Genomic DNA, 26,577 nt, shown 5'->3' with positions numbered 1-26,577 from the left:
TGTCTCAGAAGGTTTAATCAGCTCCTTTGTGATGGTTTCCTCAAGGCAGACACGAGAGCGAGTCCTGTGCTCCAGGGTGCACTCAGTCTCAGGCTGTATCCGGCCTGTGCATCTTCTATTGAGAATGAACAGCCACTTGTTTCAAGGTCACCAGATCTGCAATTCCATCCCTCCAGCTCCTCGGGGCTCCCTGCATAAAGCATGTTTGTTCAGGCTTTGTGTGGGATGGGGAATGTGTTACCCTACAGCACAGAAATGATGTCTGCTCTGAAACAGAGATCTTTTCTTTACTGTAATGTGCTGTCTACCAGGCACGCTTGAAGTCAGTGACACGGGCACTCACAAAAAGAGCAAATGAGATGTTATCTAAAAGAGGCTCTGCTGTCCCAAACACCAATCCCAGGGAAATCTCACACACAGAATAAATGGCAAGTCTTTAAAAACTCCTGCCAGACTGCAGAGCCTGACCTGCTCCAGGCTGTGAACCCACAACGATATTTCAGGAAACAATCAGGTAAACTGAGCTGGAAAGTTCAAAATTAGAATAGATGTAAAGGCAGCTTCTGACAGGTTCTGGTGAGAGAGCTCCTTACATGATCACCCAGCACCAGAAGGCTGGGGCTTGCTGTTCCCACAGAGGCACAAAGCAGCACAGATCACAAAGCCCACAGCATGCGCCATCTCAGAGCAAAACTGAGCTTCCTCAAAAGAATATTCTAACCGTCCGGGGCACTCTTGAACTCCTTGGCACCTCAGAACCCATGCTCAAATATGAACAAGGCAAAACAAAGACTTTTTGAAAGCTAATGGTAGTTGAGTAGCATATGCCCCAAATTGTGTCAAGCGCTGAGAAAAAATCTGGGCAGGACCACTCAGAAGTAAAGAAACCTCAGCCAGAAATGGCACCTCTCCCAGAGACCTCTTAGCACCTCCTGGCAGCAAATCCATACACAGAAAATGCTGCTTTGCCTCTTCTGAGCCCCAGTGCCACAGTACACTTTGCTCCTGCATAAAATGTGCCAGTGCTGCACTGTCTCCAGGCTAACACAGGGGTTGGAGAGCATTCCCCACCCCTCCTGCACTTGGAGAGCCTTCCTGGGCCAGACAGCATGGGTGGCTGTTGGTCTGAAGAGATTTTCAGGGGGTAATTATGTAATTCAGTTTTTAGCTGAATCTTAACATCGCTCCTAACGATGTATGGTCCCAACAGTGACATTTAAAGTCATCTTTGCCTATGGAGAGAAATGTCCTCAACTTCCAACCCATTGCTTAAGACAAAGTGTCACATCTGAAAATGGGAACTCAGTTTCTATTGTCACAATGGGCCCCTGGCCGGATAATAATTAGCACAGACTCCATGATTCACAGAAGGGTGGTTAATAATCTCTTTATTAAGAAACTCATTGCTGTTACAGACAGTTACAATACAGCTGGACCTAATGGCTCCTCCAGTCCAAACACCATCACCATTGGCTAATTAAGAAACCACCCTTTGGTAAACAAATCTCCATAACACATTCCACATGTTCACAGTACCAGGTGCACAGCTTAAGAGAAGAATTGTTTCTCATTCTTTTCTCTGATAATCTCACAGCCTTTCCCAGGACGATGCCTGGGAAAGTTGTGTTTCTCTCTGTGGCCAGAGAGCTGCTGCCACAAGTGTCTTTTCCTGTCCTGTCCCAACAGCAGACCGCCAGGCCAACTTTCTTCGCCCGCAAGTTTGAGGCCGTGGTGAACCAGGAGATCATTGGCCAGCTGGACTATTACCTGTACGGGAATTACCCGTCGGGCACGCCGGGGCTGCGCTCCTACTGGGAGAACGTGTACGAGGAGCCCGACGGGCTGGGCGCCCTCAGCGACGTGGCCCTCACCATGTTCCACTCCTTCTCCCGCCTGGGCCTGCGCCGCGCCGAGAGCTCGCTCCACGCCGCTGGGGACAGCGGCTGCAGGTCAGTCAGGGCCGCCGCCGCGGAGCCTCCTCCTGCCTGGCCCTGCCCGCTGCAGCCGCCAGCGGGGCCGGGCAGCTGCAAGTGCACAGCGCTCGTTTCCAGGGGTATTTATGTCCATAATAAAGCCTTGGTTATTCCGGGTTGACATTCTGTGACCTGTTTGCTGCACTTTTAAGGAGCTCCTCTCCAGCCTGATGAAGACTGACAGGATCCAGTTGGGCAGTGCTACCCCCACTGCTGCGTTTCCCTTGATTAATTTCAGCAAGTGTATTATAGCCTCAGCTCCTAAACCCTCCGTGTGATTGCAGCAGAGGTCATGTTCACCTCTATTATGCTTACGAAAAGCAGAGGAGAGGATTTCAGAACAAATCTGAACACAGGCAGGTTAATGGTCCTTACTTGTTTGTTCCCCTGGGAGCACACATGGAGTGCAGAGAGCTTGCTTGGCTCAGTTCGCCTGCTTGGTGCAGCTCTCTGTGCCAAAAGTGCTGCAACTGGTAAGATCTATTAGCATCAAATACATAAAATATATATAGGTATTTATATATCTATATATAGGTAGATATATTTATCTCAAATTAAAGTCCTTATTCTTTAAAAATAAATTCCTCCTATATTTAGATTTCTTTTTCACCTATAAGCCTGGCAAAGAAGAATTCATTCTAAAAGGGATTTGAAGGAAGAATTCCTGAAGTTAGATTTGCACAGAAAAGGCTCTCTTGATGGTAGATGTTTCATGCCTGCAAACACATCTGGAGCAGTTCAGATTCAAAGCAGAGATGGTTCCTCTTTTTAAGTCTTACTTTGCCATCTCTTAATTGCATCTTCTGAATGTATTTCTGGAGCCTGCCCTTTTTTATCCTAATAGAAAACACATAGAGCCTAAGTCAGCAAACACTCCATGTGCTTTGATGGATGGACGTTGCCCCTGTTGTGTTCTCGAGAGGGAACCAAATGTGCCTTGACCTTCCTAAATTAGTCATGGAAGTGCTGAGCAATGTCCCATTTAGAAAGATGTGGCAATAAGTGGTCCAGATTCCTATTAGACTTTTGTCAGTGAAGGTTACCAGTGCAAAGTAATAAAGGATCAATAACAATTAGATAGAAATAATCACTAGTAGCATGCCTTCCTTATATGAAATAAAGGCAGTCCTGGGTCATTTGTCCTGCAGAGTGAAGCCAGCAAAGAGGATGGGGACTTTGTATAACCAGTACTGAAATAATTTGACAATTACTTTTGTTCTCAGTCCTTTTGCCAGTATTCTGATGCTGATTTATATCAATTATCACTTTTGTTTCTGAGGAACTTTCCATTGCACAGGAACTCAAGGTGCTTTTCAAGCTTGCTCAGATTATAGATAGGAACTCTGTGACTGCAGCTGTCTCCAGAACAAAGCACAGCTCCTTACACAGGCTGGATCCTCATGAAACAGTGTAGGGAGGAATTGCAAACAGTGATATGGAGCAGAGGCTTCGTTTTCATACCTACCTGAGCCCCCTCAAGACACTGTGAGTCAGCATCCAGCTCAGATCAGAGAAAGATGGATATCTTCAGCTTTATGATTCACATCTCCTCTCCTCTCATACTGCGCTGTCCTTCTGGGTGTTTGCACCTATACCTTTCCTCTTTCCCTCTTGTGATTTTGCACGTCTCTAATGCAGAAATGGAAGGATGGATTTGGGCTGAGCACCTCGACAGTTCTCCCTTTGCTGTGGGCTGAGCACAGCCCCAGGCTGGCTGATCTGAGCAGCCCAGCTCACGCTGCGAGGAAAGCGGCTCCTGCCTCGGATTCCCCCTGGAGTCAGGCCCATGCTGCCACCCACAGCAGCCCAGAGATGTTTGTAAGAGCAGCTGCCTTGCACACTTTCCTAATGAGGGCCAGCCCACAGGCTCAGAAAGCTGTGCCCCCCACAGGCTGCTCGGGTGCCAAAGGAGATGGAGTGTCAGCATCTTCCGTGGGAGCAACATTAATGTGTGATTGAGATTTAATTCATTTTTTCCATCTCTAGGCACTTTTACTCTCTGCTGCCAAGAGGCAATTTACTCAGACTATTTCAAGGATACTGTAAATATTTGCTGCTGCACACATATAAAACAGGAGGTCTTAGTACTCAGAACAGAAGTCAGATTGTTGCTGGCATTGGCTGCGTAGCTTTGCAGTGGTTTTGCTCGGTCCATCAGTGCTGGCCCTGTTGGTACCTGTCTTCTTATGTTGATTTCTCCAGCTCTAGAGAGTTTCTTCTGGGGTGTTGCTGACCTCATGCAATGGAAAGTCTTCTTCAGTGCTCATCCTTTAATTGTGGTAACAAGCCTGAGGAGTCAGGCTTAATTGACTTACTGGGAAGGTGTGATGCTGGTTGGTTTATCTTGTTTTGCAGTTAATGTCAGTGCTGTAAAGTAGCAAAATATTTGATTTCTGATCTATGAATAACACTTTTTAAATTATTTATGCATTCATATGAACCCAAACATCGTTACAGATGTTTCTGAGGCCATAGACAATCAACCATACATTTTAATTATTTGAAGCTCTGACTACAATGTCTTTAAATCTCAACTGAAGGCTTCCAGATCTCTCAAAGACTGGTTTTGCCTAGTTGTTTGACCCTTTTTCAAAGCAGGCTTTTTGGTTGTTTTTTTTTTTTTTTATTATGAGTAAAATCTCACAGCAAAAGTAATCTCAAGTCTTTAAAGAATGTGAAGTTTCTTCTTTAAAATACAGAGACCTAAAATGGGGATGGGATCCTGGTGTCCTTTACTGCAGTGCCACCCTGCTCCTGGGGAAGGGGTTTGGGAATGGAGGGGACCCAGAGGTCAGTGCCTGGTCACACAGCACTCCCTGCTGTCCTGTGCAGACAGGCACTGACCCTGCCGGGGCAGGAAAGGCAGCTCGAGCACAATCCTAGAGCATCCTTTATCTACAGTCTGTCTGAACAAACAGTGCTGCACCCTGACAATCTCTGGGTGTCTCTGGGTGCCACTTTGTACCAGGAGAGGTGGTGAGGGACAGGAGCTGTCTGGCACACAGAAGGACCTCCTAAAGAGCTTTGAGCTGTGGATATGGAATTAATGAGCCTGTGTTCTTAGTAGCATATTTTTAGGTTATGGGATAATTGGAATAGTCTAAGAATATTTGATAATGAGTCATGAACACATTTGAAATCTCTTAATGTACATTGGTGGATTTTCTAGTTGAAATGATTGTTTCTTAAGCCACTAGCTCCAAGTAAATGGAGATTTCATTCTCTATACATAATGATGAGCATGTGCTGTTTTACAGATACTACCCCATGGGCCATCCAGTTTCCATCCACCTTTACTTCCTTGCTGACCGTTTCCAAGGCTTCCTGATCAGGCACCACGCAACCAATCTGGCTGTCAGCAAACTGGAAACTTTGGAAACGTGGGTGATGCCCAAGAAAGTCTTCAAGATTGCAAGTCCACCGAGTGATTTTGGGAGGTTGCAGTTCTCAGAGGTGAGTGTTGGTAGCCACCCATGCACACCTGTGGCATCACAAGAGTGAAGAGTGAATCAGCAACCTTTGGAAACTGTATTTCCATATAAATTTGAGGTGAGAGTGGCTTTCTAGCTTAGTGTACATCCTCATCATAGAAGGAGATACCATTGGCTGTTCAGATCTGTGGTCAACACTAATTTCTTACATTAATCTAAGTGTCCTCACTCCCTTCTGTTTTAAAAAAAATGAAAGCCTTTTGTTATTGTCAGAGGGGCGCAGTAATTTAAAATTAACTTAAAAGTTTTGCCACTGTGTCTGTTGCAAGTGCTGTGAAAGGCTCCTGGGAAAAATTCCATTTTTCTGCAATTCCTGATGTAAGTGGTGGCATGTTTAAATGTGTCTCTCGAGAGTACACTGAAAAAGCCTCTCAAAATTAGTGTTAGTCAGGTACTGATACCACATGTGAGCAGAATATTGATGTTGTAACACAAAAGAGAAAATTATCACAGCAGTGGTTGAGATTTCCCACAAATCCTGTTATTTTTGTAGAAATTTGTTCCAGTGTCTGTCATAAAGTACAAAAAAATCTACCTAAAATATATCAGGAAAGTTGACCACTAATAGGACCTGACATCTGTGTTCTGTTTTAAAGATACAACTGTCTGAGCAGTTAATTTCATGATTTTTCTTGTTAAGCCGCAAATTTCAATTAAGGTATAAAATTGATTGAAGAAATGTGTTCCAGTCATTATGGCTAAGTCCATAAATTACCATCTTCTTGGGCAATTAAGATATGCCTAGGTGGGATTCAGTGTTTTGGTGTGCATGGCAAATCCATGACACTAATGTGCCATTAAAGAGATGGATGGAAAGTGTGTTTCATTTATCAATGTGTCGGGTGGTAGGCCTGCCATTTCATGCAGTGATAAACGTTCATACAAGCTCCAATTCTTGTGATTTGTAGGAGTATTTCTTCTGTTTATTTAGTACTTTTAAGAATTTAATCACTGGTGAGCTTTTTTGAGCATGAGGAAACATTTTCTTCTGTTTGAAACTCAACAAAAAGAGTCTTGGTGGCTGCTTACTTGTTTTCATTTTATTTTCCTCACCTAACGTCTTTAATTGTTCTCTTTTCGTAGATGATTCATATTTTAAAAGACTTGGAGGTACAGAGTAAATAATATAATTTTTTAATTGTTTTGGTGGGGTTTTTTTGTTTTTTTTTTACTTTCTGCTTTCCCTTGGCCTGCAGGGATCTCTGCCTCTGAGTCAAATAATTGTCTCAGTTACCCTGTTATAAATCCAGTGTTAACTTCTTCAGCATCAGTGTGGCTGGAAAGCTCTGATCTGCTACTGCTTATTAAAATGCCACTGCTTTGTCAAGGTCCAGCATGTGGAAAACAAACTTAGCAGTTTAGCTAAGTTGGAAGCATCAGTGTTCACAGAAAATAAAATCAAGATTTATGCTTACTGGGACATAGAACTGCTTGTTCTTCAACAACTTTCACCCCATGATCTGTCAGGAATTTAAAACTGAATGGGGCTATTTTATCTGGGAACTTTCTCCTCTCTCCCAGCTCACAGCACGGGGGCCAGCAGGAAGAGCACACAAATATGCTGCACTGAATGTGCTCCCGAGTGAATTTGTGACCCTGGTGCACAACTGAGATTGCAGCAGAGATTATGGGATCTCTCCAGCCCTGCCTCCTGCCCTCTGCTGCTCTCAGACTTCACTTCCCCAGGAGCAGATCTCACCCCACACCCTGGAAAGACAAGTGGGAAGCCTGGGGGGAGCTCATGACAGCATTTCGATGGCACATGGCTCCTGCAGGCTGAGGCAAATAAAATAAACTTACAGGAAATCCAAGAGAGATGATTTCCAAGCATGGAGCTCCCACACCTCCTAAAATTGGCTGGTGCACAATGCACACACTGTGTGTCCTGCCAGCCTGGGTTCAGGCAGCTTCTCCGTGCAGGGCAGGGGATTGATTTGCTGCACAGAACTAAAAGTCTCAGCTCACCCTCTATCAGTTAAATGCTGTTTCTGGTCTTGTTAAGACTTGTGATTCATCACAGAGAATAAAATAAACTAGGTGGCAGGCAATTAGTGTGCATTGTGTGAACCTAATGGTCCTGTTTGTGGTGAGCAATGAGACACGAACCCATAATCAGGGTATAATTTATCTTGGAAAAATTTTATCTGGGTTCGAACAGAGATAGAAACAGAAATTTTGAGCTAATGAGAGATTTCCAGCTTCCAAACATACCCTGTATACAGTGCTTGTTCTTGAAGCTCAAAATAAAGGTGATTAAAATAATAATGTGGAAAATGTCAGTTTCTGTGCCACATCCCTCCATAATTTATTAGATATTCATAACTGCTTGATTCAATCCCATACTTGGTGTATTCTGTTTGAAAGTGAAAGCCTACTCACAATGTTTTAAAGAGCTGTGAAACTTATTATAGGGCTGTAGTATCTCTTGCCCTGTAAAATCAGACATCTCAGTACTGGGAACTCAGCTGTGTAAAGTTCAAGGGTTATAAACCTCTAACCAGTGCTTTAAGTAAAATTCCCTATAAAATACTGTGCTTCTAAAAGCAGCTGGTACTGCATGCTGTACAGCATGGGAAAGTATGTCCCCAGCTGGAAATCAGACATAAAGGCAGATCCCATGAACACAGTGTGCAGCTCCCTGCCTTTCCCTCCCCGAGGGGCCTGTGGAGCCTTGGTGTGAGCCCTGGGGCACACCAGGACCTGGGGGTGCCTCTCCTTCCCTCCCCTCTTCCCTTTGGCTGTAACTTCTGCTTGCTTTAGGGAACCCAAAGCCATGCCTGCACAAAGCTTAACAACCAGACAACAATTGTGTTACAATTTTTCCCCAAAAGCAGTCTTAGCTCTTCCACAGAGCAGTCTGATAAACCTTTGTTCCTGTGAGCACATCTCAACATCTTTTGTGCAGCCTGGTGTGAAGCAGTGTCACCTGGAGGTTGGAGCAAGGAGACTGTAACATTCTGATTTATTTTCTCAAGGATGAGAAACTAAAGAGAGGGAAAATAGTTGGATGTCAGGAGTGAATGTTTAATTTTTGAGGATGAAATAAGTTTTCTGCAATGAGCTCTTCAGTAAGAAATATTGAATGTAGTGGGAAGAGCTTCCTTACAGACTTTTCTTTGCCCAGGAGGGTGTAGGTTTATTTCACATGTTGTGACTTTATTCTTTCCAGATCCCTTGAGCACTGGTAGGTGTGATATGGCTGCACCTCAGTGAAGGTTGGCAGAGTAGATAATAAGGTCTGGTCAGGAAATTTTCTTTCTCAGCTTATTTCCATACATATTCAGTCAGTCTTGTCAGGAGAGCACACACTGACAGCTCCTCGAGGCATTCGATGCTTGGGTCTGATATCTGGGCTATGCTGTCTGGTTTGATTAGCTGCTGTGCTGGGTGAAATACCTCTGAAATACCAGAAATGCTGTGTTGATTGCAGAGTAGGGGAAGGCTCATTTTGTCTCATAGTCTGCAGTGTCACAGCCCGGTAGGAGGAATTTGTGTGATGACAGACAGAGTTAGGATGGTAGGGTTTTATTCTACTGACCTTGTAGCATTTTGCTTGCAGTCCTCCTGTAATTTGTCTGCCAACCACAGGGATTTATTTAGAAGAGACTGGAGACTGGACAGTTTCCAGTACAGGTAATGGGCATCAGGTAATCATTATGTTTTGGGGATTTGGGGGGATTTAGGCATTATATTGGAGTCGCTTATTCTCACGAAGTGAAATAAAATCTAGAAGAAAAATCTCTGAAGCAAACGAGCTGCAATTATTTCTTATGCTTTTAGGAAAGCAGGCTCTGACCATGCCCTTGTAAGGTGAAGCCTAGGGACAAGGACAGCTCTGTGTGGGGAAAATCTGAAATATCCACAAACTTGAAAGTGGGGATCCTGCCTGTATGTGAGGGGTCTCCAGAGGTCACCCAGAGAGACTTTCTATACAGGGAAGAAATCAGCTCTTGGGTGCTCAGCCTCATAAACACCTGCTGGCTTTAGTGCTGGGATACTGAAGTCTTCCCATTGGCCTAAGGAAGACAATTGCTCAATTTCCAAGCTGGCTGGTCAGAGGTGCTGTTTTCAGCAGTGCACAAGTGTTAGTGCCAACAGCTTGGAAGTTTGTTATGGGTGAACCATTCAAATTCATGTAAAGGGCACTGGAACATGAAAGCTGCTAGGAAAAGAAAAGTCAATTAAGTATTTACATTAGATTGTGAATTAACTGGTTTACTGTTAGTGAAGAAATGAAAAACAATGTCACTATTATGACAATAATAGGTTACAAGAAATAAATTCCCACATGGGGCAAGAAGGGAGTACAAGGAGAAAGCATCTCATGGGTGGATTGTAGTAAAGGACCCGATTTGACTTGTTCTAAAGTCAGCAGCTGAAGTGTCTCCGCTGGTCCAGCAGCAGCTGGGCACGTCTCTACTGCAGGGTCCATGTCTCAAGTGTGTAATACGTTTTCATGACCCAGGAGAGGATGGATCACTTTTTTTTTTTCTGTGTCCAGCCACTAGCTTGGTCTCTTGTTGGCTTCTTCTGTGGAGGAAAGAGAGAGCTGCTATCACCTGTTGTGTCACTCTAAGAAAAAGAAAACCTTTTTATCAATCAGAAAGGGAGCAAAAAAGCAAGCCTTCTTACTTGTCTCACAATTTGTGTGCACATTATGATCTTAGTTCATGTTGCTTTTATGTGTGTGTATAATTCATGTGATTAGAGAGATATGACTTGTGTCTCTTGAGAGCCCTTATTTGCCATAAAGGTCTCAGGTGCTTACAGAGATGATGCTACCAGCACTGTGTTCTTTCATTTCAGATTGGCACCGAGTGGGACGCCAAGGAAAGGCTTTTCCGGAATTTTGGAGGACTCCTTGGGCCAACAGATGAGCCAGTTGGGATGCAGAAGTGGGGGAAAGGCCCCAATGTCACTGTGACTGTCATTTGGGTGGATCCCATTAATGTAATTGCAGCAACATATGATATTCTTATTGAATCCAGTGCCGAGTTTACTCACTACAAACCACCTCTGAATTTGCCCCTGCGACCTGGTGTCTGGACAATAAAAATTCTGCACCACTGGGTACAGGTAGCTGAAACCAAATTCCTCATTACTCCTCTCACCTTCTCAAATCAGCAGCCCATCAAACAAGGTAAGTTTTTTTATTTACTACAGGAATAATGTAGATATTTTGTTTGTAGTCACTGTAAATGTTGCTGTTAAAATGAAGTAGCAGTATTGGAAAAGGATTAAAGAAAGGGGTTTTATAGATACTAAGTTAGAAGAAACTCTTTCACTAAGACAAGTGGAAATGTCTGTTTCCAGTCTGTAAAACACAGCCACTTTGAACAAAAGACTATTTGTATCTTTAAATTATGCACAGGTCAGAATCCAAAGAACTTCAGACTCTCAATAATCTAACAGCTATCATAAAAACCATCATTTAGAAATGCAAAGAAAAATTGACCTCTGGAGAGGTGACCTCTGGTGCTGCTTTTCATTCATGTTTCCTCTTAGAGACTTACATGTGTTCAAACTATTTTCTTGACAAAGTCTTTGTGTTTAACAATAAAAGCATTAATATACAAAATGCTGGATTAGACAAAATTACCCTAGGCCAGAGCTCACCTGACATATTGTCAGGTCCAGACATTCACTTCTGCCTGATACCTGCCAAAACCTGCTCTGTACTTGCCAAGCAGCTGTGTTACAGAAATATCTACAAACACAGTTCTGAGACCAGACCCACACTGACAGTTTTTAGAAAGAAACTTTTCTTCCTTGCCACAGCAGCCCTGAGCCATCTAAACCCAGAGGCCATTCTGGGGCTGCCAGGCTCTGCAGGCTCCCATGTTTGCATGGCAAAGGCATCATCCAAATGCTTGGGTCTGCAGCCAGTGCCCAGCACACTGCACTGGAGAAGAGGGAACATTTTACAGCCACACCTGATTTTTTATTCAGTAAGATCAAAACAAGCTTGTTGCTCTGAATATCTTTACCATTCTTCTTAAAGTGCTCAAGTGCTTCCATCTGCCCAGTATTAATATTCATAACTTTAGACATCTTAAATTTCCTAGATACATGAATGATCCTATTAAGTTTTCAGAAGTTCTTTTTCCTGACAAGGCAGCAAATAAACTGAGTCAGGCATTTACCTTCCAGCAAAACGTGCTGCTTCTGTAATGCAAACACCAGCAGCCAACTGCTGAGAGCTAATGCAGCCCTTATCTCACTCAACAGGAGTTTGATTCCACACATTTCCAGCACAAGAGTGAACTTACTGATTTCTGCTGCTAACATTTGGTGGCATCATTTCTTAAGCAGAAACTAAACCACCTCCAACCCACTGCTGTTAATAGCTAATAGGCAATGATAAATTGTGAACAGACACCATGTGAAGAAGGGATACATTTCCAAAGTTTGAGGCAGCTTGCTGCTGAATACAGCTGCTATTGACTTGTCTGCTGGAAATTAATGAATTCCATGTTATTTGGTAATTTAACATTTAAGGCATAAATTGGATGGAAAAGGTGGCATGTAGCCAGCAACCTTGCTGATTTTCCCTACAATGTGAAAGCCCCATGGACAGGTAAATATGTGTCAGACTTCAAAAATAAGCCCACACTTTATGGTGTAAAGGCAAAACTCCCTTTGGTTCAAACTCTGAATCAGGAATAATTCCACTGAAATTGTGTAGCTACCCTCTATTGCCCATTGATACACTGGGCTCACATTTTTTGTTAGAAGCCTGTTTATTCTTGTGGTAACTAGAATCTACTACAGGAATGAAATATAAAGCTTGGGAACAATATTGTCAGGAGTGATTTGCTTCTGATGATGTGATGTGTAATCTGTGGATGACTGAGGCATGGAAGTAGAGAAGAAAGATAACTGCAGGGGTATGTAGTGACACTGCAATGTAGTTAAAATTGTATTTACAATGCAAATTCCTGTTGTTGTTTTTGGATTTTTTTAAGGCTTTCTGTCTAAGTGACACTATTGTGCTCTGTGTAGGCAATCATGACTTACCTTTGATTTCCAGCTTTTTGTCAGTTTGTCACCACTTTATTCTTTAAATATATTTTTTCTACCAAAGAAAGGCATAATGAGAGTATGACAGAAGGATTAGAACTTCTAAAAGAATGATTTCTGTTACTGTAAACAATGCAAAACCTGCCAAAAATCTTCTGAAATGAAGGCATAATATTATTTTTTTGTCTTAACATTGAAAACAAAACTAAAATACATCAGACTTAGCTAGGAGGTGTCAGTAGAAGAGGGGAATATGTTTTATTAGGGATTCCTTTAAAATTTTCCTTTTTCCAACCATCCTCCCTCACCACCACCACCACCAACCCCTACCCTGTCCTTTCCTGCCCTGATAAAAAAACCAACTCTTGTCAGAAAGATTGCCCTGGACTAATACATTTTGTAGCACTTTACATGTAGTTTCCTCAATAATGGTTCTTCCCCCTTTGTCTTATCCACTCCATATATAGAAAGTGGGGTCCACAAAGTTACAGGCATAAAAATCTCTCCATGATGCTGTGTGCAATTTGCTTTTGCCATTCTAAAAAGCACTTGCAGAAAACTGGCAGCAGCCACTAACATCTTGTATTCTGAGAACATGGGCATGACAACAATCCCTGTATTTCCTAAATAATTGCTTATCTACACATCACTTCAGCCCAGAGCACAACAAGGAAAAGTTGTTTTGGTTTCCCAGCATCATGAAGGGAGCCACTGGCTCTTCTTTTGAATAATCAAAGTAAAACACGTTCATTCCTGTATCATGACTCTCAGAATTCATAATTGCATTCAAAATAAAAAAATAATCATGGGACAGCTGCCAGCAAAGATGTTCTGTTTAGCAGTTTATAAAAACAGCATATGCCACTTGTTTATTCAGTTTTTTTATTTCCAGTTATTTATTAATTCTGGCCTAAATTATTTGCATGCAAGTAAAGCCATAAAGGGAAATCAAAAGTGAGTGTTTTCTTTGATGCTGTGTCCAGATGTGAGTAGCTGATAGAATGCAAATTGTTTTAAAAACACAGATTCATTGACCTTTTCAAAACCTGAATCTGTGAGAGATCAGATCTTACATGGAATTACTGAGGATACTCTTTGGTGTATTTCCACTGCAAATATGGCTCCCTAAGGTATTTCAGTGGAGAGTCTATAATTTAATGTTACTTATTCCTTCCTGGTCCTTTTTCCCCTCCAGTCATCCAAATCTGTGTCTATGTTCTGTGCATTGAGTTGTGTCACTGATCAGCTCTGCCTTCAGCAGATATTCTGGCTCAGGAGTGCCTGCAAGTATTTGCCTGGTTGGAGAAAGTAAAAAAGAAAAGAAAAGGACATTAAGTACATTTGTGATAAATAATTTGGAGAAAACAGATTCACCTTCTCCAGAGTCAAATCAGAGTCTTCTTCCCTCTACCTCCTGCACAGACAGATTCCAATTTATTCTTCTAAACAACAGTTGTGAGGTTCTCACCGTATGGTTGAGTGTGTCAAAGCCAAGTACTCCATGCTTGTCAAGACACAGGAGAGCTGCCAAGGACCAGCAGGATGCTCTAGGAATAGTTGTGCCAAGACAAAGAGGGAATGGGATGTGGAGAAGACAAAACAGGGAGCAGAACCATGTAAGATCACTGGCAGATCACACAAAAATGGGGGACTTCTGCTGGCAGCTTAAGGAATTTGAGTACTTGGAGACTCAAGGCCAGATGTCCAGCTCCCCTGTGAAGGGACTGCAGAGGCAGAAGCAAACAACAGGTATCATTCAGAGCACCTAGCCAGCAGCTCACAGACTATAATACAAGCTACCCAGCAGACTTCAAATCCTCAGAAAACAACAAATTCAGTAGAGGTTGTCTCTGCATCCCCATCATCCCAATTTCCCCCCTTCCCTGCTCTTTAAAGGCCAAGTGTGATCGACTCCCAGGGTCACAGTGAAGGGAAGAAAAAAAACCAAAGCAATTTCATTTTTAAATTTGAGTTTATATTCACAGCAAAGTTTCCCCAGCCTCTCCCAGCTGGAGTGCCGATAATGAGTTGTCATCCGTTTAATGGATAGTACCTGTTCCATTAAAAGCTAAATAGGTTATTGTGAGCCAGTAGCAGGTTCACTTCTGGGCCAGAAAAAGCCCCAAAACCTCAAGATGATAGTAAACCCTGGATTGTAAATAAATGAAGACATTAAAAGCCTGTCCTCCTTCAAGCAAGGAGAGAAGTGAGAAAGAGCAACCTCCTTTTTTGCTTTAAGAGAGACCTTTCCCACTCTGTTTCCAGCTTGATGGCACGTCCTGGGCATGGGGCTGCTGAAATACCAGTGCCTGGTCCCTGTGCCCCCTTTCAAGGGCTGGCAGCATTAGCAGACATGGGCAATGCACTCAGGCACCTCAGGCCTTTTGACCTAATCTATATTTATAGATCATCTCAATTAGCAGATACTGGGAAACCTTTGTTTTGCCCTTGGTTGTTTGCAGTGGCTCAATCAATTCTAATTGCATCTATAGGGATTATAAAGTGGGTGGCAACTTGTGTCAGAACTGCTGTGATTTCTTTAAATTAACCAGAGGTAACATGACATGTTCTTGATAAACGCAGTAATAGCAGCAGGCAGGCGCAGGACTGCAGAAGAGCAGAGATGCCCTGGAATCATCATTCCGAGAAAAACCCTGAAGACAGGGATTTGCTTTGAAATTTAGTTCAGATCCAGCTGACAAGGAGTCGATTAGCTCCACAATGAGCAAATGCAGCACTGTCTTGTTTGCTGCAAGAGAAAACAAACAAAATGTCAATAAAAAATTACCTCTTTGCCAGAGGGTTTTAACACAATTCAAGTAAAGAAATAAAGCTGTACGTTCATGTTGCTTTAAAAAACCCACAGGTCTAGTGCCTTAATGTGTACCAAGGTAACCATATTTTTCATTCCTTAGCCCACTCCCTGTCTAAACTAATTTGCTTTTTCTGCAAAATGATGAACAAACCCACACAAAAATGCTGAAAGCCCAGCCTGTATGGCTGGCTACAGGCTGTGTGTTTGATACAAAAAACTTAGACCAAGAAGAGCCAGTTGAGAAGTGTGTCCTCACGTGTGAGTGAAGAGAAAATAAAAATAAGGGTCGCAAATAACAAAGTTTTTTTTAATTTATATTTTCAAGTCAGAGGAATATATTTTGCATTAATACGCATCCTCCTAAAGTCAAAGGGTCAGTAGAAAAACTCTGGCTTAATGCCTGCAATTCAGCTAATTTTGAGTTGATTGTGCTAACTATACAGATTTAAATATCTAAACATTTAGAGGCAAGCCTTACATTCTTCATTATTTTTTCATGAGCTCTTCCTCATGACACTTGACTAAAGTGTCAGTGCTTCAAGAGCACACCCAGTAGCTCCAGCCTCCTTTTTTCCAGCTTATCAGGGCTTGGGAGCCTCACTGTCTCTCTTCTGTACCAGCTCAGTGAATTATGGAGTCATGGTTCTCTGTCATTTGTCCTTTAATGCAAAGAGGAACAGCCCATGTGCCATTGCTCGGGTGAGCAGCATCCTCCCTGCTTTCTGCTGTGAGCTGTCTGACCAAGACTTGGAGGCTCCAGGAGGGGGTTCTGGGTCCAGTCCCAGTTCCTGTTGATGGCTACGTGTGACTCTGCACTCAGGTTGCTGTTACCCAGCTTTTCCTTTCGAGGACCTGCTGACACATAACTTGGGGTGCTGTTCTGCTGTGGGGCAGGCAGTCCCCACCATACCAGGTCAGGGCTCTCCGTGTGTCTTGACTGCAGCAGCACTTTCACTGTGGGCAGTGGTAGCCTTAACACACCCTCTGCTGCTTTGCCCAGCACTGAGTCCTGCAGTTTCTGCAGGTTTCATCCTGTCCAGTCCTGATAATCCACCAAGTCCTGGGGCCTGGGACATGTACAAGGCTGAGCCAGAGAAAACAGCAAGTTCCATTTCACTCTGTTTCTCGTCTGAATAAAGATCTCTCTTGTTCTGTGCATCAAACACATGCGCAACAGGCTTGGATTCAACAAGCTCGCTGAATTGCCTGTTTCAATCAGATGATCCTGCTAGTAATGCCAACTCTTATTTATTTGGGAATTTTTACTCAGAATGTTCCTGTTTAACTAATATGTTGACAAACAGTCTTCCATATTTAATTGCTTCCAAAGGAGGAAATTTAATCATGTGTACTTGTTCTATTTCTTAAACTGCAGTGCTCTGGCAGAGCACATTCCTGACACATGTGCACAGATTGAACTCATTTTGACTACAGATTATTGTGGGTATCTACCATGTAAAATAGAAAGAGATTTAGATAAATGCAGAAACAGTTAAATGGTGTATAATGGTGATGGGCTTGTGCTGAACCACTTTAACTGGGGATTTGAAGTAACAGACTTGCACAGTATTTGACATTAAAGACTTTCAAATGTAACAGCAAAGCTTCGATTATACTCTTTTCCCCTCTAAATAAATACATGGATTTATTTCCAGCACCTGAGATGCTGTCCTCTGCATGGAAGAAAGGACTCAGTGTAAGGCTGCAGTGCAAGCAGCAAGGACATGTGGAAGGAATTGTAGCTGTGAATATGCAATTCCTGGCCTCTGACGCTCACGGAGCGCAGTGGCTTTCCTCGCCTGGAGCAGCCTGAATGGGCCCATTTTCTGTTCTAGACAGTGTGTCTGTTGGCAGAGCTAAACATATCCTCTGTGCTGCCAGAGTGAGGATGCTGGGGAAGGCAGCTGAGAGCAAAAAGAAAGGGTTGGAAATTTGTTCCCAACAGGCACTCGGTGAACATTTTTCAAGGGTCTCATCCTGATTTTATAACCAGCAGCTTGGTGCACTCAGATTCTCAGAGTCAGCCAACCTTTGACAGGGGCAGCCTGACCCACAGTGTCCAGTTTAGGTCTCTGAAAGGATTGTCACAGCCTGATACTGATTTTTACTGCAATATTGCAAATCTGGGGTATTGTACTCTATTTTGCTAAGATAGGTAAGGAAAGCAACCACAATGCAGTGTCATTAGGGAATGGTTGTGATCTACTGTTCAGCACAGGAGCTTGAAAACATAAGTCTCCTGGTGGACTACTTTCCCAGTGAGACTGGAGCACTTCCAGGAATCGTGCTGAGGCTGCATGTGTTTCATTATGGTCTGGTTTGTGCAAGACCATGGTGTTGTCCTTTTAGTGCCATAAATGGCACCACCGGTGTTTTGTAGGCAGATAGAGCTAACAAATGTTGTGGCTTTTCCGCAGCAGGGCAAGGTTCATCTGTATAGGGGAAAAAAAAACCCACAACAAAACGGGCTGAGATCTTGGCTCTTTCTTCTAGACAAATCAATAATAACACTTGGATGTCTGACAGGGGTTGGCAGACTTCTTGCACCAGGTGTCCTTGAACTGCTTCCTCATTTTGAGGTGCAGGCAGTCCTGGATGTCCTGCAGTTCTGGGGATGCTGGTTGTACGTGTTGATAATAAGGGTGGCTCTGTTTTCAGGGTCAGAGCTTTGCCTGCTAATGCTGCACTTGCAGGATGAGAATCACATTGAGCAGAATCCATAGTACTGAGCACGAAGAGTGCCAAAGCTGAGCACAACCCCTGGGATGCAACGTGTGAAAAACGGGCCACAGCTCACCCCTAAACCTCACTCTTTTTGTTTACTGCACTGATCCTTAGCGGTGGCTTTTTCAATGCGCTAACTTTGGGCTTTGCTTCTTTCCAGAGGAAGCCATCAAGCTCCACAGCGGGCCTCCAAAGAACGCCTACATGGAGCAGAGCTTCCAGGGCCTGAACCCGGTGCTGAACATCCCGGTCAGCGCCGCCCGCGCCGACCAGGCCAAGCGCAACGCGGGGCTGGTGGGCGCCCGCCTGGACGCCTGGGTGGACTCTCTGGTCAGCAGCGTCTGGTCGGCCGTGGACGTCTGCAGCGTGGGCCCCACGGCCTGCCCCGTCCTGCAGGGCTGTGCCCAGACAGCCTGGAGCTCCCTCAGCCCCGACCCCAAGTCCGAGCTGGGCCCCGTCAAACCCGACGGCCGCCTGAGGTAGCACCCGCTGCGCTCTGCCCCGGCACAGGGTTTTAAAAGGGAATTGAACCTTGCTTCTCTGTGAATCTCACACCGGGTTTCAGAAACCTAAGGGAAAGTTACATTTTTTTTGTTACTTATTGTAATAGAATTCATTTTAAGAAAACAAAACCAAAACAAGAAAAAAAAAAAGTTCTGAAGTTCTGACAAGGCCTTTGGCACTGCCCTCTCCATCGGCTCTGTTGGGAGCAGCTTGCCTCATCCCATGGGCTGTGCTGTCCCGTGGGGACCCGGCCATTCCACACCTGCACCCGCCACGTGTGGGCTTGGAAACAGTGGCACCACGCCATGGGGAGGGCAGTGAAGGAGCAGCTGCTAAAGGGTTTTTTTTTTAAATAAATTTGTCCGTGCCTCTGCTGTTTCATAGGCTTTCGTTCTTTTGCTACAATGAATAAATCACATCAAAATTCCACTTACACTTCCTGGGGAGGCTGGTTCTTGCAGGCTGAGGTCTGTATGGCCACATGACCTCAGAGAATGTGAAGTAATTATGGTACAGCCTCACTTGGGTTTTTAATAACACAAAGTAATTCTGGACACAGCTGATGTCTGTTACTCTTGTTAGAGAGAACGAGCAAAAGCAGAAACTTTCAGATTCCTTTCAGAGATTTTTTTGCAGACAAATTTAATGATAAACTCTAAATGAAACCAGTGTTTTGCTATAGTAGTCTTTTATGTCTCATGCAGTCGGGTTCAGGGTCAGTGTACTAAGAGTATTTATTAAAGAACAAAGAAGTTTTTTGAATTTCAGCCCTTTCAAATCTGCAGGTATTTTTGGAAGCCACCAGTACCTGAGTATTTCACAGGCTGCCAGTAGAGCAGGTGTGTATGTGTAGGCTGGAGTGGGTTGTGATGTATCTGCTCACACCCTTTGCTCATGAGCTGAGCTGAGTGTTTTCTCAGGCAGTGGACCTGTAAACCAGTAAAACGTAAAATTGGGACCTAAATCAGCAACAACAGGTTTCTTCCCTAATTTGAGTAGTGGCTAGTAAATCTTAACACTAATTCCCTTCCTTGGTCTCGGATCTCCATCTCTTCCTAAAGAAGGATCCTTCCAGGCTTTGCCAGGGCACCTGGAAGGCTGTGCAGGATGTGGGTTGCTTCCCAAAGCCAGGGGAAGGAGAACAATGCCATGTTTCTCCGTGTTTTTACTTTATTCTGTCAACAATCTACTCTTGCCTGTCTTCAGAATTCCTAGCACGCTGCATCCTGTTTTAAATAGTCATGTTTTTGCATAATTTCAACCTGCATTTAATACATTACAGAAAAATTAATTTACATTCCAAGAACTTTTTAGAATACAGCTTTTATATACAAATTCATCTCCAACTAATGTATTTTACATTAGCAAAAACATGCACTTTGTTGCTGTTGCTGTGTTAATCTCTCGTTAGCAACAGAACCAAAAAAGACCATCAAAAGCCATTGGGTTAATTAGGAAAGAAGTCCTGTTGCTGTCATAAAGGAAGGTATCTGTTCAGCCTGCTGTGTGCATGGATAACTTTCTGCTGAGACTGAAGTGTCCACATCAGGAGGGAAACAGACCCTTAGATCATTCCATAATCACGTCTCACAGGAAGGTTGAATTCCCTTTTAAACAACACTTGCAGTAGGACTGTACCACACAGATCCCCGTGGCTTGTAGTATCTCTGTCATATTGGTTTAAAGCTACTTCAGTTTGCTTTGGACTTGAAATTGTGGTGTCAGCTGTGCTGGCATTAAGGCAGAGCATTGAAATGTTTACCTGGCACAAAAATGGATGCATAGAAGGAACAATTTAGGTATTTATTATTTATGTTTTAGTCAATGACTAATTAGTAGGTGCTGCTTTTGCAGCTTGAAGATTATGTTATTTTACTAACTGAAGCTGCCTTTATTAAGAAAAGGCCTTCCTCCCCTCACACCTCCCTTTCTTTTTTTGTCTTGATTTTGTCAGTCATGAGTAGTAGCTTTAGGAAAGTTTGTAGCAATGAGAGCTGATTGGAATATTCCAGTTAAGATAATGTTCCAGCTTTTCAACCAGCTCTAGAGGCAAGCTTGTGTGAAACCAGGGTTGCCAACAGGTTTATGTAATAGAATCACAGTTCATTACTTATTCAGTAGGGGTTTTTAACAGTGCTTGTTTTTAATGTAACATTCCTTTGTGAAGTTCATATTTTCTGGGGACCTCCAATCCTCACTGTGAAATCCAGGGCTTTAGTCACACTGATGCAATGGCGACTGCACGGTCCAAGCCCTGCAGATTAAATGAAGGTCACATTTAAGGCACAAAATAAAATTCATCAACAAGCCCAGGCAGTGCTTGTTCTCAGTAAGACTACTGAGGTAGCCACAAAATCTTCAGTCTGTCTTGCACATAAGCACATGTGAAGGGTGCACCCACGCACGCGCATGCAGATAACTTCGTTTTTAAATCTGATACTTGTTTTTTATTCTTAAGCAGGAATGCTTTTAAGTGCTTTTTTGGTAAGTTTACATTAACTAGACCAAGCAAAAAGTGACAACAACCATATCTTCTGCGGTTAGGAAAAAAACTGCCACTTTTATCATTTGAAGAATAAGGTGCAAATTATTTTGTTTTAGTACAAAAAAGCAAAAGAAAACAGATGGTTGCTGATATATCCATTTGCATTATATGATAGGTTTAAAATATCTCAAAGAAAATTTATATGAGATTATTTTCTGAAAGGCAAGAAGCATTTAAGTTTTGTAGCAAGCTGGAAATCCCAGTGCTGCTGTTAAAATACAGAATGTGGAGCTGAAGGGGTTGATCCTGCAGTCCTTTCTCAGGAAAAACTTCCAGAGTGCTAGTGTTAAATAAGGATTTCAGAGTCAAATCCAGCATAAATAAAGTGTATGACAGTATTCTAGGGGTAAATGCTGTCTGTTTAAAGTCATCAAAAGATAAACTGCCATGTTTGGAACATCTTCTGGGGGCAGTGTCAAGTTTTGGACCTAAACAGCCGCCTCTACTATAGCTGTTATCATGCAGACATGGATCCAAAAGATACATATGAGATTCAGTGTCTGAGTTACAAAGTCAGTCATTGTGAGTAAAAAACATAAAAAGCCAGACTCTGCATCAGGGATCAGAGCTGGCTCCAAGGTGATGCTGTTAAGCCCAACCTAGTCCTTAGTGGCTTCTCTGGTTTGAAATGGCAGCGCTGGGAGCTTGGGATGAGCATTGTCGATGGTCAGAAGAGAATAACTTCACAGATCTTACATTTTGTGAAAAGGAGAATTTGGAGCAGGGACCCACAGCTGGTGCAAAACACAAGAGTTGTGCATCTTCACCTGAATGTGCAGGTGCTCTTTTCCAGTCACACTGGCCAGTCCTTGCTGAACAGGATCCCAGCTGGAAGCCTGGTTTGATCAAAATTCTGTTCAATGGGAGGGGTTTATATTTCCATATGCACACATTTATCCTCTGTGTGTAATGCTTTGCTTGTTTAAATTCCCTGCCCATTCTGCATGACAGCCATGTAACACTCCTGTGATCAATCTGTATTACACAGAAAGGGAATGTGGCAAAATGCAGAACATCTGCGTATGTGATTTAATGAATTATGTCCAAAGTCAGTCTCAGCATTATGCAAACCTGTTTATATGGTAATGTTAAACCCCAAGGCTAAACGAAATAGCTCAAATGACAGTTTATTTTCACATTTGTCCAATTCTTTCTTTGATGACATTTGGACATTGAGTAGCAATATTTGCATTTTCATTTTCTGATATTCAGGGGTTTTTTTTTTTTTAGAATTGAAATTATGTCTTCATTTTTTGTGCTCTCAGCAAGCAGAGAATTTTAACAATTCCTTCATGATAGCAAGTGTTATACAAGAAAGTCCCCCTGTATCTCTGTTGTTACGCCTTCATTATTGCTAAGCCTTGAGATACAGGAATGTGCATTTGTGTGTTACAAATTGACTTTTTGGGTACTGGCTTCAGTGCACAATGCCTGTACAGTTGTTTAATGGTGTATTAACAGTGATCCTGCAGCACCTTCAAAAGTACCAACTAATGTGCATTCATTTGCCCTCCATCTCCTGCAGCACTAATTGCCATCCTAATGAAGCCTCCACCACTTTTAGCCACGATTATAGTGAGCACAGTAGTGAAGTCAGTGAATCAGAAGGGGGATAGTGTAAACCTGACCTAAGGGAGAGAGAAAGGGTAGACAAGATGCTGAAACTTTGCTAAAGTTTGACACAATTGCATTGCAACAAACCTTTGAACAAAGTGGGCTCCTTCTGCACAGCAAGGCTAAAAACCATTGATGCCCTGAGATCTGAGCTTTGATAAACAAGATAGACAAGATCCAGATAAACAAGATCCAGATGTTTCTTGTGGCCCAGCTTTCTGTTGATTTCTCTAGTTCTCTTTCATCACAGCCATCAGAGAATTGCCATCTTGCCCCTGGCTGACACTTGTTTTCCTTGTTGTCTTCTCAGCTCCCAAAGCTTTGGGAGTTGGCCACATGAAACCTTGGCCAACTCCAGTACTTTCCATAGTGCAGGAAGTTTTATACTGGAGTGAGCTAAATCCCCATGGCTTCTTCAGAAAGCCAGCTGCTTTCTGAAAGTTTGCTTTTCAGAGCAGCCTTCAGTCAGTTCACTTGCACACAGGAAGGAGTTGGTGAAAGCCAGCAGTTACCTTGTCCTGATTTTCAGGCATGGGAATCTGATACATGTGAGAGGAGACTTGGTTATTTGATACTTCAGTAAAAGAATAAGACAGACCTGGTGGGACATGGTTGGCAACCTTTCTCACTGGCCTTTGCTTCAGTCCAGTTGTGAAAAGATAATGATCCATATGTGTCTTTATTTCTACCATTCAAGACCTCCAGTGTAGTCTTGAGGATGAGTAGGACTTAAACCCATATTAAATGACAATTGAAAACATAATGTGAAAAAGCCTTTGCAAACCAAACCCTCAGGCTTCTGCCAAGGCAGCTCTAGGGATGATGCTGACACAGAGGGTGGGGAGTGATGCAGTGTTAGAGAGGACAGAGACTGCCCTTCCAGAGGCCCAGGAGGAGTTCCTGAGAGCAGGAATACCTGCTGCTGAGCCATGAGGGCAGCTGCTGCTACAGTCAGGCACAGAGGAGCCAAAGAAATATGAATTAGGGTTAAGGACAGCAAGGAAGAATTTGTAGGACTGCACATTTTCCTGCAGAATCTTCAAAGATAAGCAAACACTCTGATTTGTAATTCCCTACAAAGGTGTATTGTAGAAGAGATTGACCTTCAAAACCTTCACCACCACCATCACAGTAAGGGAAAGAATAATCAGGCTGAGGGCATTTAAAATTGAGGCTTACAGCCTGTGTTACCAGGAGCAGGGCAGCATTAGGGTGTCTCAGCTACGTGTGGCGTTGGGAGCAGTTACCCTCATGATGTGACACTGCAGGTACCACGTTGATTCCGTTCCTTCTTACTAACAGTAGTGTGTTGATTGCTCTGCTCTTTGCTTCTGCCTTGGTTACCTTCTTTTGCTCATGGGTGCTACCACAGCTGCTACCTCACTGTGTCTGCAAACACGTTTACCTGAGAACAACAAAAAAGGTACCAGAAATCTCCTTGAACTGAATGTACAATCTATGCAAATTCTCTTTCTACTTTGTTACAACCTAGAAGTATTACTTGTAACCTTGCCAAATAAACAGCAAGATACTGTACAGGTGCCTCTGATACCAGAGTGACAATTCTAGGCGCGGTTCATGGCGCTGCATTTGTATATTGTAATGACTCGGCTTGTCTTTGGTTCTGTTGTAATTAACACCCTTGACTGAGACAATAGCACTTCTGCTAGGGGAGCACCTTCAGTTTGCTGGGAATATTCCAGAGGAGGATGTCTATGGCATTTCATTTTATTTTCCTGCTTAGATCCAAAAAAAGGCACAGACCTGCTGGCCAAAACTAGGGTGTTGTTTCAGCTTTTCTGTGGATGAATCCTGTCAGCTTTGGATCACTCGGTGTCTGTTCCCACTGTGGCATCCAGTGTGTTGCCCCTTAAAGAAAGCCTTACTTCCATCCTTTCTAAATGTGGCCTTAAACTGTGTTAGGAACTTCAGTGTTGTCTGTGTCTTGCTCACTTTCTCTGTTTGTTGTGGAATGAATAAAAGGCACCTTGAGATTTCTATTACAGCTCAGTTGTGTTGCTGTCAGCTTACACTTCACAAATACAATGGAAATTGCTTACAAATGCAGTCTTTAAGGAAAGAAAATGACCTTCCCTTTGGGCAAAAGGAAGTCTCAGACATTCATATAAACCTTAGGAAATTATGAGCTCTGTCTCTTGCAAGTCACTGTAGATAAGGAACTTGGTTTAATTACATACAAAGTACAAACTTAGTAACTTCTAATTTATCTTCAGGCTACAACAGGACAGACTGCTCTCAGATGCACAAGACAAATTGTAGAGTAATTTCACACATTTTAACATGGTGTAGTAGCATTCCTCACAAATTTGTACTGGTAGCTGGGAGAAGAAATATCTTCTTAATAGTATGGTCTTAAAATCTGAAGAACGTGACCACATAGGGCCAGATTTTGTGTGTTGGTTGGGAATCTAACAGTTCATGTAGAACGTGGTTGTTTTTTCATAAATGCATTTGTGAAAATCTGGCTTTTGGAGCTTCTTTCAAAGGTTGTCAAAGTCAGCAGAAAGCAATGACTTCTGCTAAGGCTCGTATATATTGGGTTTCTTTAATGCTTTCCTCCATGAGAATTGTTGTGTTTCAGTGAGTAGCACCAATATTCCCGGCAGGCTGCAGTGCTTTTAGGAATCCCAAATCCTGTCCTATGTTGGTATTCATATGTGGATACAACCCAAAGGCAACTGAAAAGGGTTTACATATAAAACAAAATTTGTGAAACTAAAACATTTAATTTCATCAATATCAAGGTAATGAAATTATTTTTCTGACTTTGTCCTTTTGGTTCTGTTTTGGTTTGATTGGATTTTTCTATTGCCTAACATAGTCCATAATAAGTTATTCCTATTCTGTCATTTTCAAAGACTGGTGGTAATATAGTTTTAAGAAATAACTATTTTGTTATAGATCATAATATGCATAAAATTGTACAGAAATATTTTGTAATCTATTGAATAAGAAAAAAGAAAACCATGTATATACAGGAGAAAAAAAAAGTTTAAAAAAAATTGGAAATTCAAATGGAACACACTGAAAGATGTAGATATTTTGCTATTTATTTAAAGGAGTATTTTATGAGATATTGAAATGTCTTAAATTGACCAGTACTCAAAGTTCAAAGTCAGAATGCTTTCCTTGTAGTAGAATGTGATTTTCAGCAATTATTGCACTACCCGTTTTTGCACCCTTTTGTCTTTCATTTAGCAGAAACAATGTGCCTTAGCTGTATTCTTTGTCAATGGGAGTTTGGTTGTTTGTCCGACAAAGCAAATTTTTTTGCAGAAAAAGAAATGGATGTATGAAATACTGTATTATACCAAAAACACTGCAGTGTATATAATGCTTTCTGTCATATGGTGTTTTCAGATGCAGAGTTTTAAAATAAAAAAAGGCTGTCTTTAGGAGCACGTGCACTTTGTATTATTTTCAATCCCACCCTTGTGTGTCTTATTTGAAAGAAATTTGCTCCTTGGTGATTTTTAGGAGGGAAAATGGGCCTGAGCGCTTCCAGCCTGTGATCCCAGTGCTGCTGCCTGGTCAGTCATTTCTCAGCCATAGCCATTTGGGGGAAGCATTCACGAGTGCCTTTTGGGGATCTGTCATTTCTCACAGGCAGTGCTGCATCCTCAGCTGGGTGCTGCCCCCAGTGCAGGGGTGGAAGGTGGATGAACTTTGCAGGGCTCTCAGCACTCCTGGCACAGTGGGACCCAGAGAAATGTCCAAATTCTTGTTTTCAAACCCAGATGTCTGCTTTTGGGCCAGAGCCTCTCTGCCTTTTCCAGTGATGACAAGGAATGGTAGGCAAAGGGATCAACAAGGAGCTCAGCTGAAGTCTGTTTCCTGAAGGCCATTAACCATGAGAAGGGCTGGAGCAGT

At 42.8% G+C, this 26,577-nt stretch overlaps 1 protein-coding gene across 5 annotated transcripts in view; it reads left to right on the top strand.

Moving 5' to 3' along the window:
- XYLT1 (xylosyltransferase 1) overlaps window positions 1–26,105 on the top strand; it is a 176,738-nt gene extending 150,633 nt beyond the window's left edge. For 3 of the 5 annotated variants that reach the window (XM_021539812.4, XM_021539810.4, XM_085592345.1), the window contains 4 exons: window positions 1,687–1,949; window positions 5,231–5,426; window positions 10,271–10,604; window positions 18,184–26,105. In XM_021539812.4, the coding sequence (XP_021395487.2) occupies window positions 1,687–1,949; window positions 5,231–5,426; window positions 10,271–10,604; window positions 18,184–18,506 (1,116 nt within the window). In that variant the 3' untranslated portion in view covers window positions 18,507–26,105. The remainder of the gene's footprint in view (window positions 1–1,686; window positions 1,950–5,230; window positions 5,427–10,270; window positions 10,605–18,183) is intronic. The other 2 variants (XM_085592344.1, XM_085592342.1) reach the window with 1 other exon arrangement.
- Window positions 26,106–26,577: the final 472 nt, after the last annotated feature.

The sequence above is a fragment of the Lonchura striata genome, chromosome 14, assembly GCF_050655825.1.
Source record: "Lonchura striata isolate lonStrDom1 chromosome 14, ASM5065582v1, whole genome shotgun sequence".
Taxonomy (NCBI): Eukaryota; Metazoa; Chordata; class Aves; order Passeriformes; family Estrildidae; genus Lonchura; species Lonchura striata.
Note: the sequence above shows the minus strand (reverse complement) of the source record. Positions and strands in the feature narration are given on the sequence as shown.